The 14,709-nt window shown below is 47.6% G+C and overlaps 2 protein-coding genes across 13 annotated transcripts in view; both read left to right on the top strand.

The window, feature by feature from the left end:
* Positions 1-7,744, top strand: part of LOC308055734 (tetraspanin-15-like) — a 100,558-nt gene extending 92,814 nt beyond the window's left edge. For 10 of the 11 annotated variants that reach the window (XM_080370077.1, XM_080370078.1, XM_080370072.1 and 7 more), the window contains one exon: positions 7,394-7,744. In XM_080370077.1, the coding sequence (XP_080226203.1) occupies positions 7,394-7,630 (237 nt within the window). In that variant the 3' untranslated portion in view covers positions 7,631-7,744. The remainder of the gene's footprint in view (positions 1-7,393) is intronic. The other variant, XR_013924601.1, reaches the window with a different exon arrangement.
* A 135-nt stretch (positions 7,745-7,879) lies between these two features.
* Positions 7,880-14,709, top strand: part of SLC4A5 (solute carrier family 4 member 5) — a 34,325-nt gene continuing 27,495 nt past the window's right edge. The window contains exons 1-5 of one of the 2 annotated variants that reach the window (XM_080370070.1): positions 7,880-8,387; positions 9,470-9,551; positions 9,637-10,872; positions 12,691-12,784; positions 13,032-13,223. In XM_080370070.1, coding sequence (XP_080226196.1) covers positions 12,712-12,784; positions 13,032-13,223 — 265 coding nt within the window. In that variant the 5' untranslated portion in view covers positions 7,880-8,387; positions 9,470-9,551; positions 9,637-10,872; positions 12,691-12,711. Of the gene's footprint in view, positions 8,388-9,469; positions 10,873-12,690; positions 12,785-13,031; positions 13,224-14,709 lie in introns of those variants that run through there. The other variant, XM_080370069.1, reaches the window with a different exon arrangement.

Here is a 14,709-nt window from a genome sequence, read left to right as displayed (position 1 = left end):
CAACTAATTCAGTCCTCAAAAATTAAGCTTGCAACGAGCATTTTGCAGGTTGGCGTCTTCATCTCTTGGTGACAGAGATGTTAAATGGTTCCTTGTGTAAAGGGCTTTGCATTGCCAAGCTTCCCTTTTCCTTTGCAAGATTAATTTGTATTTTGTTTGCTTTTTAATATCTTAGTTGCTCCAGGGGCTGGAAGGCGGTATATTCTCAAGTGGCTGATGAGTGCTTAATGTAGTAGCAAAGGGGAATAAAAGGGATTTTTCCATCTGCTGTCCATGACCTCTACGAGACCCTGGTCTATAAATACCAATTTATGGAAGGAAAAGCCAATAAAAGATAAATGCTGGCTTTTTACTTGATTAGCTCTGGGAAAGCTGGAAATGATTCAGCTTATTTTTTAGCAGGATCCAGCTTTACAGCCGCCCAAATAGGCAAGGTCCCCTGGAGCCTGGCACATGCCTGCGCGGCACTGGTGACGTTTGCATGGGAAAGGGTTTCCTTGCAGGAGACCCTCGGTGGGCTGACGGATTATTTTCTCCACAGCCAGAGATGGTTTTGTCAGGACCGTGATGCAGTGGGATGTGCTTAATCACGCTGTCGCCCTGCAAGGGCTCTTGAGCGTCGTTTTGTTGCTGTTTCCCATCCTGAATTTTTGGCCCTTGTGATGCAAAAGCCAAATTCAGCTTTGTGTGTTTGATTGCCCAGGAAAATGTGACTGGAGGAGTTGAGCTCCTTTTGAGCGCTCTGCAAGCACCAAGATGCAACCATCCCCCCCCAAACTGAGCCACCAAGCATATGCGTACGCCCACCCCTAAGGGAAAACATCTGTGGTTTTCCAGACCTTTTTCTTGTTGTATAATAACATGAAAATGAGTGTTTGAGCCCTTTCCTTCTTTGCTTCCCAAAACGTTCCTGACTCTGAGCGTGCTTCCTTTTGCCAGAAGAAGAGCCATCCATCAACGAGCGTTTCCCAACGAGGAGGAGATTGCAATTAGGTCTTGGCCCTATCAGTCCTGTAGAGACCTATTCCTAATGCAAAACTGTGTAATCCGAAAGAACAAGTGGAGCCACCATGAGACACTGAGCAAAGCTGGAGCTTGGCAAGGATGGAGCTGAGCACCAAAGAGCCTCGGAATAAATCTTGCGGCACCTACGTGGGATATATGGCTTGTGTCTAGCAGAAGGCTGTGCACTGGACTACAGGAATTGGAGCATAGCCTCAAAGATTTGTGTATATTTGGCTTCTTCAAGTGCTGGAAGAGAGTGAATAACCATTAGTCATGTTAAAGTATCCCATAGTAATCTAATTTTCATCTTGTGGTCTCGGTAGGAAATTGGTAATTGGGACCAATGCTGTCTTCTTGGAAACGGTTTAAAAAAAGTCATCGTTGGCTGCTGTCAGCAACAAGGGGAGAGAGGACTTTCGGCTTTGAAGGGGAGAGCAAGCGTGGATCCCCAGAAGTGCAATATCGGGGTTTATCTGAGATGGATCGTGCTGGAGAACCACGATGTTTCGCTACCACCACCACAAAAAAAGCAGGGAACAAGCGCTGAGACTGCCGGGTCATGATTTCCAACCTCTTCTGGATATCCCTTGTCATGTGAAGATGACTCCTCATGCCTCGGAGTGACAGCAGTGGATGAAGTGAGGTGTTTGCTGTGACAGGGGCGATAACTCCTTAATTTCTGGAGCAGTGAGTTTTGGGGAGAGCAGCAGGATGGTGCCCTTGCTCAGCCAGACAGGCCAACACCCATAGCTAATTACAATACAGCACCCAGTGATAATTAGTGTCAGTGTTCTAAGCTGGCTAGAAATAATTGCAAGTTCTGCAACAAAATAATGGGGGTTTAATTTGCTTTTTGAGCTGTTGCGGTTTTGCATGGAGAAAACACAAGGGTCTTCCAGCAGCAGGGACTCGCAGACATCCGTGGGAAGCTTCTGGGGTTAAATGAGTATTTCTAATTGCGGCTTAAATCAGGAAATAATCAGCCTGCCCTTGCCTGGCTGCCTGTCCCTGCATGGTTTTGCTGGGGCAGGAAGGTCCCTCTGGTGGGGACAGGAAAAATACAAATGAGGGGGTTGATTAAGCGGCGTGGAAGGATATGAAAAGCTGCAAGTGATGAATGAGGTTTATTTCCGCGTCCTCCCAGGTGGCTCGTAAGCATCGTACAGCCCTGGGGAGTCGGAGGCAAAATCCCTGAGGATTTGTGCTTTGAGCACGTGGTTTTTGTTTGGGTTTTTTTTTTTTTTTTCCTTCAATGGAAATTTCCTTTAGCTGCTTGGATGGGTGGGATGGGAGAATTTATGGCTGGCGTTTGCTGACAGCAAGTGTCCCACTCGCCCTTTTGCTGGTTGAAAATGAAGATGCAGAAGTTCCTCACCCTAAATCGGGTGGGTTTGGGGCAGGCTTCAGCCAGGACTTTCCAGCGGAGTCCCAAAGTGCTGCCAAGAGATGGAGATCGAGGTCTTCAGCTGCAAAATGCCAGTTTGGATGGGCTCAAGGCTTCCGAGCTGGGAGGAGCTGGAGAAGTGGGAAATGGCAGCAGATATCTGCCCCCCATTCTGTTTTGCTGTGCATTTGGATATTTAACTACTTCTTAACAAAAAAAAACTCCACAACAAAGCAACAGGCTGTCTCATTCCTCGTGCAACATCATGCGCTTTGTGGGTTAAAATATAATAATAATCCTGGTATCTGCGTGGCTATCATGATTATCATTCCTTCTGATGTTGAGGCTTTGGTTTTGCAAAGTTTCTCTTCTTGATTTGTGCTCAAGGTGGCCAGGGAGCAGAGGGCAGGGCGTGCAGCACGCCCCAGCGGGGACGAAAACACGTTCCCAAGGAAGGCTGCAGGAAGGAATTGCCTGTGCAAGCCCTTGCACGCTCCCTCCTGCAGCGTCCGGGTAGGAAGGGAGGCTGTAATTCTCAAATAACATCATCCGCAGGGTGGTTTTCTCTGTAGCTGCCACTTTGGGTGCCACCAAATTACAAGTGGCATTATCAATGCAAATTGCCATATTTAGAGTGCAATTGCTATTGCAGTATAATTGCAAAAAAATTATAAAAATATATATATATATAAAATACTGTGATTTCCTGGTGGGTCTGCATGCTATTGCAGTATCATTGCAAAAATTATATACATATGTATATATATATCTCATATTGTGATTTCCCCATGGGTCTGCATGTTATTGCAGGATTATTGCAAAAATTGTATATATATATGTAAAAAAAAAATATATATATAAAAAAATATATATAATATTGTGAGTTCTCGGAGGGTCTGCATGCTATTGCAGTATCATTGCAAAAATTATATATATATATATATATATAGATAAAAAAATATATATAATACTGTGAGTTCCCGGAGGGTCTGCATGCTATTGCAGTATCATTGCAAAAATTATATATATATATATAAAAAAAAAAATATATATAATACTGTGAGTTCCCGGAGGGTCTGCATGCTATTGCAGTATCATTGCAAAAATTATATATGTATATATATAAAAAAAAATATATATAATACTGTGAGTTCCTGGAGGGTCTGCATGCTATTGCAGTATCATTGCAAAAATTATATATATATATATATAAAAAAATATATATATAATACTGTGAGTTCCCGGAGGGTCTGCATGCTATTGCAGTATCATTGCAAAAATTATATATGTATATATATAAAAAAAAATATATATAATACTGTGAGTTCCTGGAGGGTCTGCATGCTATTGCAGTATCATTGCAAAAATTATATATATATATAAAAATATATATAATATTATGAGTTCCCGGAGGGTCTGCATGCTATTGCAGTATCATTGCAAAAATTATATATATATATATATAAAAAAATATATATATAATACTGTGAGTTCCTGGAGGGTCTGCATGCTATTGCAGTATCATTGCAAAAATTATATATGTATATATATAAAAAAAAATATATATAATACTGTGAGTTCCTGGAGGGTCTGCATGCTATTGCAGTATCATTGCAAAAATTATATATATATATAAAAATATATATAATATTATGAGTTCCCGGAGGGTCTGCATGCTATTGCAGTATCATTGCAAAAATTACATATATATCTATATATATATATGTATATCATATTGTGATTTCCTGGCAGGTCTGCATGCTTTGCTGATGTCCTCGATACGCAAAGGTCTTTGGATTTATTTGGTCCATGCAACTGCTCTTGCACACTGTAAGAGCAGCTACTCAATGATCTTGTTTCCCCCATGCAAACCTCGTGCACTTAAATTCCTCGGCAAAAAGCTGGGAAAGCAGCAGACTGGTGACCTGCCGGGGCAGCGGTGGTTTCTGTGCTTCCCTGAACACCAGCCGGGAAGAAAAAGCAATTTTCTAACTTTAAATGACCCACGAGCGGTAACTCCCAAGCCATTGTCCCCTCGCTGGGTGTGATTACCATCACAGGGCAGGGTAGGGAGAAAAGCAGCTTTTTAATTTTTTTAGCCTCATGTTTGATACATTTTGTTAACATGCCCCTCTGCAATAACGCCTGCCTTCATATTGCAATGCAATAAAATCAGCGTTCGCGTTAGAAGTCTCTTTACTTCTGGAAAACATGGTGCCCTTGGTGCCGGAGATATTGAATGCATCTGTATTCTTGACAGCTTTTTCTGTTTTCATTAAGCGAAAGAGGATATTTAGAGGCGAGCTGGGATGGAAGTTGGTTCATAACTCAGAGGAGAGCGAAGGCTGTGGGATGCAGGCTGCTGATTGAGGACTCGGGGTAATTTTATTTAGTTCAAGAAATCCCTGGTTTAAGGAGGATGCTGCGTCCTGTGATACCTCGACCGTCGCATCGCCGTCGGGAGGAGAGGAGCAGGAGGCATGATGTCGCAGAACCTGGCTGGGTTTGCAGAATTGGATTAATTTGCATTAGATTTATTGTAAACACAAATCTTTTCTGAATTGCTGTTTGGTTTAGGGAGGAAAAAATGACACGCTTGCCTTAAAATTTGTCATTTCAAAGGGTTTTGCTCGCTTGGTCCTTTCACTGTACCAGCAGTGGGATTTTAATCTGCCAAGTGATGACACGCTCATAGAAGTAAATAATGCTAGAGCCTGACACACATTTAAATAGTATTTGAAAACTTTTAAAATCCTTAAAGGCTCTGCTGTTGCGTATGGATTACCACAATCTTATTATCTGGATCCGTGCAGGAGCGGGTGCTCTGGGCTCTCCCTGAGGTTCACGGAGAGACGGAGCCACCTCCAAGCATCATCCAGCCAGCCATGGCCTCCTGCATCCCTGCCTGGAGGCTTCTGCAGCTTTTGGGGACCAAAGACGGATAGGGAACAGGAGAACAGGACCCTGGCTGGCATGACATGATTTTCCATGACAAAGCCTTTGGTTTTGTTATTTTTGCTTCTCCGCCAAAAGCAAACTCCATTCCCGGGTGACCATAAGGTTCCACACCCAGGCCTGGTCCTGTGCACGTTCTTGGGGGGCGAATGCATCTGGTGGGGTCTGAGTTAGGGATGAACGGCATCTCCATATGCAGGCCAAAATAATTTCGTGGAGTATTTGGGAAGGAGCTACCTGCTGAGATGGATACGTAACATGCAGCACAGCGAGGAGTGTTTTGAGGGCAGCGAGGAGCTACAGCAGCTCACACAGAGGTCACCGGGGCTGCCAGCTTAACCCGATTTCAGGCTAATTGGGCAACGAAAGGAGATGCTGAGATGTTGGAGGCTTCAGTTCTTCTTTCAGCACCTGCCGTTGTCTTTCCCAGTGGAGAACCCCAATGGCACAAATCTGTAATTCCCGCCGTCGGGAAAGCCCTGCTAGCCATAACGGCGCGGCAGCGTCCAGCACCTCATCTTTAATCAACTTTCGGCGATTAATCCTGTGGTCAGTAATTAAGCAGAATGTCAAATAAGCAGGATGCTCTTCTAGGATCGGTGGGTGCAGCTGGGAATGGGGTAAGCTCCAGCTAAGGACCGCGAGGAAGGACTCTTCATGTTGGGAGAGCATCTCAAAGGACGTGGTCATCCACTTCTTCAGACTTGCTGAAGGAAGAGCTGTCGGTCCGGGAGGTTGGGATCCACCTCCCCATCAATCTGGGAAGGAAAAACAACTATCGAGCTGGTTTGGGGTGGTTTCTGTGCAAGGCGCAAGCCGCTGGTGGGGATGGCAGGGTGTTTCTCCGTCTCTGAAAGGCAAATGCATGAACCCTGGGGATGTTTGTGTTTCCCCAGTTGTTTTCAACTCGCCAGGTGACACTCGGCTGATTTGCTTTTTCCCGGCGGAGCCTTTGCTTCCGTTTTCTGCAGCCTCCTCTGGCCAAATACTTTTCCCTTTCCACTGTGGGATACAACAGACCCCGATCCGAGATGCGTTATAACCCTTTGCTTTTAGCCCCATTTATCCTTCCCTTCATCTTCTCACTTTTCAGACTATTTAATGGATCGATTAGGACCCAGAGAAATGATGAATAATGTTTTTCAGCTCCAAAACCAATGTGCCGCAATAGCGCAGGAGATTCCAGCTGATGGATGGTACAAGTAGAGCTGGGTTATTTATTGACTTTTTCTTGCAAGGAATGGTTTATGCAGAAACCTCTGTTAACTACCAGCCTTGGAATTGAGAGGAGGAGCCCTGAGGCTCAGTATGGTCTTTCTCCATCCTGCCTCGTGCCTGGGAAAAATCTATTGACCTGCACCCTTTGTATCCCGGTGCTGACCCCAAAGCATCCGGGGTTTGTAGGGAATAAATCTTATTTCTCTGGATCGGTAGCCAAGGTGGGCGGTAAAAGGGTTAGTACAAAAGACGCAGTTTGTGCTGAAAGGGCTCTGATTGCCACCGTGCCCCTCGTCAGCATCTGAAAATAGCTCCTCATGACGGCTGAGTGTGCCATGTCCATAGCCACCGCGGCGTAGTGCTGCAAAGGAAGCATCAGGTGAAATCAAAACAACGTGCTTGAAATCTTGCACTGATGAGAATGCTTGGGGTTTTGGTTTGTTTTTTTTTTTTTTTCCTCCCTTCCCTTCTCCTGAAGATTTAAAGTGCATTTTTTTAATTCCCTGACAGCCGGCAGGGAGATGGGAAATAACCTCTGCGGCACCGTGCTTGCAGCAATATCTTAATTTTAGCCTCTGCCTCTCTCCTTGCAACGCTCGTGGTGGCGTCCGGCTAATCCGCATCCCTCTGTCAGGGCTGATGTGGGAAGTCGTGGGATGGATGCGGCCAGTGATGAGTTCAACAATGAGCCTCTCATAGATTTTGCTGGCTGTTTGTCCTCCCTTGTCTCCTGGCCACGTTTGGAGGTTGGGACCACAGCATCCCTTGCAGGAGGAGACCTTCGGGCAGGGTTGGCGTGACCGCGGTGGGTTTAACGCTCCTGTTTTGCAGGTGATCGGCCTCGTGATGGCTTGGCTGTACTGGCAAAAGCTCGACGAGATCTACTCCAAGCTGGACACCGTTGACTTCAGGATCCTGGAGATGCGGGATTTCAGCTTCGGGGCGGTGGATCTGAGCGGCGCGGGCTGGTGCTGGTGCTTGCCCAAGGAAGGGGGCTACATTCCTGTCAATGCTGAGGATGAGGAAGACGAGGGGGAGGAAGGTACCGTCTGCCACAGCAAAGTGTGAGAAGGTGGAGGACTGAAAGGCAGCTCAGAGCGAAGCCCTTGGGAAGGCGGCGGGTGCTGAATGAGCGAGTGACGCGATTTATCTTCTCAGGTCCATGAGATACTTCGGGGGAAACTGTAAAGTAACGCTGGAGGGTTACAGAAAACACAATGCACAGTGCGGGCACATGAGCTCCCCGGGGTCCTTTTACTACCTTGTTGTTTTGAAGCTTTTGTACATTTCTTTATTGGGGTTTTGGGTTGTTGGTGGGTTTTTTTACACAATAAATGTGACTTATGTTGTTTTTTGCAAAGTCGCTTCCGCTCGCTGCACTTCGGGCCGTCGGGGAGGGAAGTGGCACCTTTGTCATTGCACTTTGGGGCGTCTTTATTGTTATATTTACACTGCTTTTCTGAAAAACAGTGGCTTTATGGTAGATCCCAGGTGTGCCCAGGCTCCGGAAAGACATAACTAAAGGAAAAAAAGCAGCAGCTTGCTCTGAAGAGCCTTTCCAAAGGGCTTTCCCGGGAATCAGATCCCCAGGGAGGCACAACTTGCACCTCCTGGAGCAAGATGGATGTTTGGGCAAGGCTTGCACAGGAGGAAAAAACCCATTTCTCAAGTTTTCCAGCTCTTCCCCATGAACTACGGCTTCAGTTTTTATCCCCAGGCAAGGAAAAGGAGAGCCCAGCAACTTTTAAAACGCTTTATTGCGGCAACGTGCTGCCCTGGGAATGGTGGTCCCCCCCTTCTGCTGGAGGCCAACCTCAACAGCCAGGTAAGGAATTACCTTCTATAATATTTCCTTTTTTAGGAAAACTTAGTAAACAAGGCAGCAATTCCCTCCTGCATCATGAGGGATATCAGAACTAAATAGCCGGCATGTGTTGCATTCAACCCTGGACCAGTAAATTGAGACTCACTGGGAAACAGGCTCCCAGAGGGAAACCTCAAGCAGATGAATTGCAAAACTATGAGTGTCTTTATAAAAAAACAAACCAGTGAAACCCTCTGCCAAGGTCCCCGGGCTGCTTTGGTGCAGGCTCAGCAATAACCTATGGATGGCAAAGCTTCCCGCAGCAGCCGTAAGTCAAATGCAGCGGAGGGAGCGTTGCTCAATGACCTGTTTTCTCTCCAAACGTACCAAAATCCCAGGGCAGCTGTAGCTGCCACATCTGTCAAGCGAGAGGAATCATCCCAGAAGTGAAATGGAAAAAAAAAAAAAGAAAAAAAAAAAAAGAGCAATGTGTCTGCAGTGCCACTCAGCGAAGGATACGCTGGGTTTATTAGTGATGCTTTTTATTAATGAGAGTATTAGGGGAACCATCGTTTCCCTGGATGCCCAAGGAGGGAAAGGTGGGTGAGCACTCGGTATGCGACTGCCGGGCTCTGTCTCCCTCTTCTGACTGTTTCCAGGCTCTATTTTTTAACTAAACAAGAAGCAATCCCCAGCACAGGCGTGAAAAAAAACACTTTTTGAACCATTTTTTTTTTTCCTGCAAATCACGTTGAAATCATTGCATTGTGAGCCGCGAGAGCAGAGCAGTGGGGTTAGTGGATTTGTTTAACCAGTATGGCCAAAACTGGGTTGGTTTGGGGGTATTTTTTTGCGAGTGAAGAAGGTAAAACCAGCAGCCCAGGGAAATTGAGTATTATTTAAGGAATAACCCTGGGTTGCTGCCTTTACCCGGGCAGCTTGCAGGCACTGGGAATTTTGCTTTTCTTCTTTCTTCCCTCTCTTTCCAGGACATCTTTAGTAAAACCTTAAGAAATACCAGGTGATAAACTCATCCTGCTCTTTTTTTTCCCACTTATCTGGAGAATGAAAGTTCATTTCTATTATTTTCTCTTTATTTCCAGGACAAGCAGCCACGAACATCTTTATGGCATTTTCCTGGCTGGGCAGAGCTGCTGGTGCTGGACCACGCCTGGGTTAATACTGGTTTTAGGCAGGTGGCGAGTGATGGGAGATGGGGAGAAGTTGGTTCATGCATCAGCTTGGGCACCCAACTCCCCTCTTCCCACAGAGAAAACGTGGAAATGCCTGGAAAACAGGAAAATTTCAGCAAGAGATGAAATCCTGAGTGTATTTTGCAGGAACTTTTCTCCCCGCTTACAAACATGCCTCGTTACTGTCAATACAGGGGATGCCGATAACATTCCCTAATTCACCCTGAATTTTGCATGTTGAAACCGCTGCTGCCTGGCTCCAGACCTGACCCTGCTACAGATGGGAGAGCAAACCTGAAAAAACAGGAGCTGGGAAGAAAACGGGAGCAGGGATAAGGTACCAAACAGGTTTTGCGTTGCTTCTGCTGAGACTCCAGATCCTGCCATCAAATAATCTCCCCAGAGGCAAGAGAAAAGCCCCGCTATCGGATGACCTTAAAGCACAAAGTCTGATTTCCAACCCTCGTTTTTTTGCTTAATGACGAGGCCGGCCGTGACGAAGTGCCAGGCGCTGCATTGATGCAGATTTATTGATACCCCTGGTAAAAGGCTAAGTGGAGGCGAGCAAGCCAGGCATGAAATGGAAGCGGACAGCTCGGGAAGCAAAGCAGACACACTGGTGTGACCAAGAGTTTGCTTTTCATGAAATCAAATTTACAGATGATCAACATGTAAATGGCAAAACGACGAAATTGCAAAATAATTCACCGTTCAGCCCCCACCATCCCCCCGGCAAAGTGTCTTTGATGCCCATGGGCCTCATCCTATTGTCCCCAGGGGTTCTCACTGATGGTGATGCTTCCCTGCACCTCTCTGAAGAATTTCTTTCCATTTCTTAAGGTCAGATGTACACAATCTTGCACACAGCAAAGAAATAAAAGCTATTTCCCTCCCCAATCCCTAGCAATTGAGCCAAAACTGATGCAAAAAATAAGCCCCAAACCACCCCAACAACCCCAGAAGAGACAGATCCTGCAGGTTGGGGATGGACAACTTGAATTTTCTGACGTCCCGGTGGTCTGATGTCTAGAGACCGCCACTGCGCAAGACCAAATCTCCTCTGGTTTCAATGCCCCATCCTCTCCAGAGGTCTGTTTGCATCCCGTGATGCCTTTCTGCTCCCAAAGTCAATCAGCGTCGCCCAAAATACATTTGAACCTGGGAGCTACGGGGTGTTCAGCATTAGGCGTCGATACGATGGTGGCCGGAGCATCTTCATCTCAAGGCACTCTGGGCTCCCGCACCCACCAGCGCCCGTGACTTTACTCCACGGTCCCGTCCTCTGATTTCTGAGCACTTTAGGGAAGCTCAAGGTGAGTTTATTAAACGGTAAAACTTATTTTTGTGGAACTGAGAGCTGGTGAGGGGTAGCGGGGGTTTAATTGGCAAAGGTAACAGCGCTTTGCTTTTCTTCCCCTTATTTCTAACGTGCTTACGGTCGTGTTTTCCAACAGCTCTGGTCTGCGTCGTGCTTGTCTTTGTATGCAAGGATGGTGGGGGGGAAAAAGCTTTATATATAAAAAATCAGAGGAAAAAGTCCCAGGCTGTATGACTCTTATAAATCAGGCATGATCACTCAGGACCTTTTATTTCTCAGTGGATCTAATAACCCCCGGGTTTATCAGATGGGTTATTTTTGCTGCCCGACAGAGCTGGGGTAGACCTCTCACCAGCCCAGCTGGACTGCAAAAAAAAAAGTCAGGTTTCTTCCCAATACAGTCCCAGCTGAAAGGCTGTGTATCCCAGTTTGGGGACCCCCACCCAGCGCTGAAGCTCGTGGGGAAATCTCTTGGGGGGGCGGTTGTGACACTTCTTCTGTTAGAAGGTGCCAGCTCATTTTTAGAGCAAAAATATTTACACCTCCAGCTGGGTGGGTATTCTGCTGTTCCTTCTCCCACCACCAGCTTCCTAAAATCCTCAGATTTAGCCCGATACTGTTATTCCCAGGAAGCTGAGGCTCGTGGCTCCTGTTATCCCTTATTCTGCCCAGGTTTGGGGCTCGGTTGTCCATCCAGAGGTGTTTGCCCCCTAAACCTGCGCTTGTACAGAAAGTGTTGGGTTAATGCAGTCAAAAAAAAAAAAATTTAAAAAAATCCCAAATGTGTTAAATCAAGATGCGTCTTCAAATAACAACTGGGTAAGGGCTGGAGCCTGTATCACGCTAAAGTTGGTCTTTGCCTTGGGGGAAAATGGGTCAATAATTCCACAACCCAAGCAGAGCCGACCTGGCCAGCCTTGGAGCCTTCCAGCCCTTTAGGTGCGCACCCCGCTTTGTGTTTTTAACCTATTTGCCTTGAATTGAGATTTTTTCTTCCCTAATATAGTTGGATAATGATATGATATGGCCATGGATGACAAGCAGCCGGAATGGGGGACACGGAGAGGCTGGCTCTCCGTCCGCCCTCAAAGTGACTTTGGGAGGCATCGATCAGGCTGCCATGAATAGTAACTGTTCTCCCATCCAAGTCAAGTGTGAAAGGCAATCACTGGAGGTCAGATAATTAGGAGATTAATTAGCATATGTGGCAAAACCCGAAGAAATTTGTATGGGGAATAAAACACCAGGTTTGAAGGAAGATATCTGGAAGCAGCAGCATGCATATGGTGTAAAATTTGTGCTTAGGAGATGGGGGAAAATGAATTCTGCTTCTGCAAAACCCCTTTTAACTGTGCAGATCACCCCAAAAATTTAAATGGGTGCTTACTGCCAGCAAGCAACCCCTCTTAACTGCACCCGTGTCCATAATCGTACCGGCAAATCTCTGTAATGATCTCTTACGCTTCACTTACACCGGCCTTTGAGCAGGAGTAAGAGACTGGAGGCGTAACGAAATTTATCTGGATTTTCTTAATTACGGGGAGAGCGGAGGTGGAGTGCAGGCAGGGCTGGTGCAGAGCGAGGCAGGGCTGAGGGGAGACATGGGTGCTTGCAGGAGGGTCCCTGGTGCGTCTGCAGGGAGGTCCCGGCCCCCCGGTGCATCCTCGCCCTGCCTGGGAAGGACCCTGTGATCTCACTGGGGCCACACGTGAAGGATTCCCATAGTGGTGAGCACCCACCAGGTGGACAAAGGGGCTGTTCCCCTGCCCAGCACCCTTTAAAATCTCCCTCCTTTCTCCTCTCAGTGGCTCAGCTCTCTCCAGGCAGCAGGACCATGCTGGAGGATGAGGATGGGATGAGCGAGAGGGGGCTCAGCAGCTCGAGGAGGAGGTACGACGATGAGGAAGGTGAGCAAAACCTTGGGGACGCCCCACATGGTAGCGGGGTCTTCCCTGCCAGCCGAGGCATCGGCTCTCCTGGCACTTGGCTCGGCACATCTCACGCACGACATGGGAAAATCTGCGGATGCTTTAAGCTTGCTGGGAAGAAGGGAAATATCCCCCTGGCTTTTGGGGAGTTGGGTGTGTGTGTGTGGGTTATTTAAGTGAGAAACACCCAGATCTGCTCTCTCAAGCTTCCCCTTGCCCTCCCTAGATTACCACTCCATCTACATTGGGGTGCCAGTGCCTCGGGGCTACCGGAGGAAACGGCGTCGACGAAGATCTGTCTCCAGCCGGGACAGGACGAGCGAGAGCGAGCGGCACTACGAGCGCCAGGATCGCTCCGACACTGACGACGGCGGCCACGGCTGCTACGAGAGCGGCAACGACAATGCCAGCAGGACCAGTGAGTCATCCTCAGGCTTCCCAGAAAAGCGGGAAGGGTTTGACAACCTCATTTAATCCGGGATTAAATCACCCCCCTGCATCTTGCCACGCTGCTTAGTCCGGCGTTTGCATTTGGCACTGCTTTTCCTGACGCTTCCCAGGTTTATTTTTCCTTGCGGATGTCTCTGAGAGCCAGGCACAGGGTGTGAAATGGGATTTGAGGCTGCTTAGGTGATGGGGGGGACTAAAAAGGGGCTGTCCTTGCCCTTGGGAGGTTGCTTATGAGGAAATCGGGAGTACAGCGGGATCCGGGCGTGCAGACACCCTCCGGGCATCACACCTTGTCCCCGACAGGCTTTTGCCCGGGCTTTGCCCGATCTCCTGAAATCTCCTTAGCAAAGATTAACATTTTGCACAGCAAAGTAGCTGTCGATCTCGTGTGGTTTGTTGGGGTTGGGGTTTTTTTTCACCCACCCACCCACCCACCCACCTCCCCTATAGAAATTTGCATTTGGTTTTATGTCAAGCAGATCATATCATGGCTCGGCAGAGTGGGCAGGGGCTCGGCTTCACTTTTCCCTACGGAAGGAAAAGTTTTCCAGGCTTTTTGCATGGGGAGAGGCTTTTTATTTGCAGCAGTCTTTGCTCGCAGCTCCTTCATGCCTTCGGTGGTGGCGCGAGTGGGACCACGTCCCCCCCTCTCCGCAGGCAGTAAACGCCACCGGGATATAACACTGGGCTGGTTTGGGGGGTGCAAAGTCATTTTATGGAGAAAAAACACCCCAAACCACTCAGCCCTGCAGCAGCCCTGCTTTCCCCCAGGAAATCTCCCTCGTTTGGGTGGTTTCTCCCAGAAAAAAAATCCCTACCCTGAGCTTGGAGGGGGTTTTCCCACCTCGCTCCGGGTGGGAAACAAAACCCCTCCACAAAATAACCCCAAAGCTTTGATTTCTGTCGTCCCCCCTCGCCCTCCCTCCCCTTTCCAGCTGACTCCATCCCGGCGCGCTCACCTCTCCTACACGCATCCCGTTTGATTTGGTAACTTCCCGTCATGAGAGCCAAAGGGAAAGGAAAGTGCTTTATATTCTCTATAATCTGCTCCTTAAGCCTTGGGAGTTTAACAAGCCTGAGTGGATAAAGGAGGAAGTTTGGGGGGGGTTGTTGTAGTTTTGGGTTGGTGGTTTTGGTTTTGTTTTTTGTTTTGTTTTTTTTTTGTACCGTGCAGCGAAGGTTTGGTTTAGCCGGGAAGAAATGGGGGATAAAATGGAAACGAACACAGGTAGGTGATTTCCATCGCTCTCCGGTGGCCGCGGTGTGGGGAGCAGGAGGGGAAGAAAGGCTCCATAATATTTTTTTGGCTTTGTTTTCCCCTTGCAAAGGCAACTTGGGAACCTGTGTGGGTTGAGTCAGGTGCTTGCTCAGGGCTCCGAGCTCCAAAGCTTATCCCAAAAATATAAGGCAGGGGGAATTGTATCTGCTTCCGTGCTCCCCAGCAGCGGGCAAGC

Source organism: Falco punctatus (assembly GCF_963210335.1).
Source record: "Falco punctatus genome assembly, chromosome: 20".
Taxonomy (NCBI): Eukaryota; Metazoa; Chordata; class Aves; order Falconiformes; family Falconidae; genus Falco; species Falco punctatus.
Note: the sequence above shows the minus strand (reverse complement) of the source record. Positions and strands in the feature narration are given on the sequence as shown.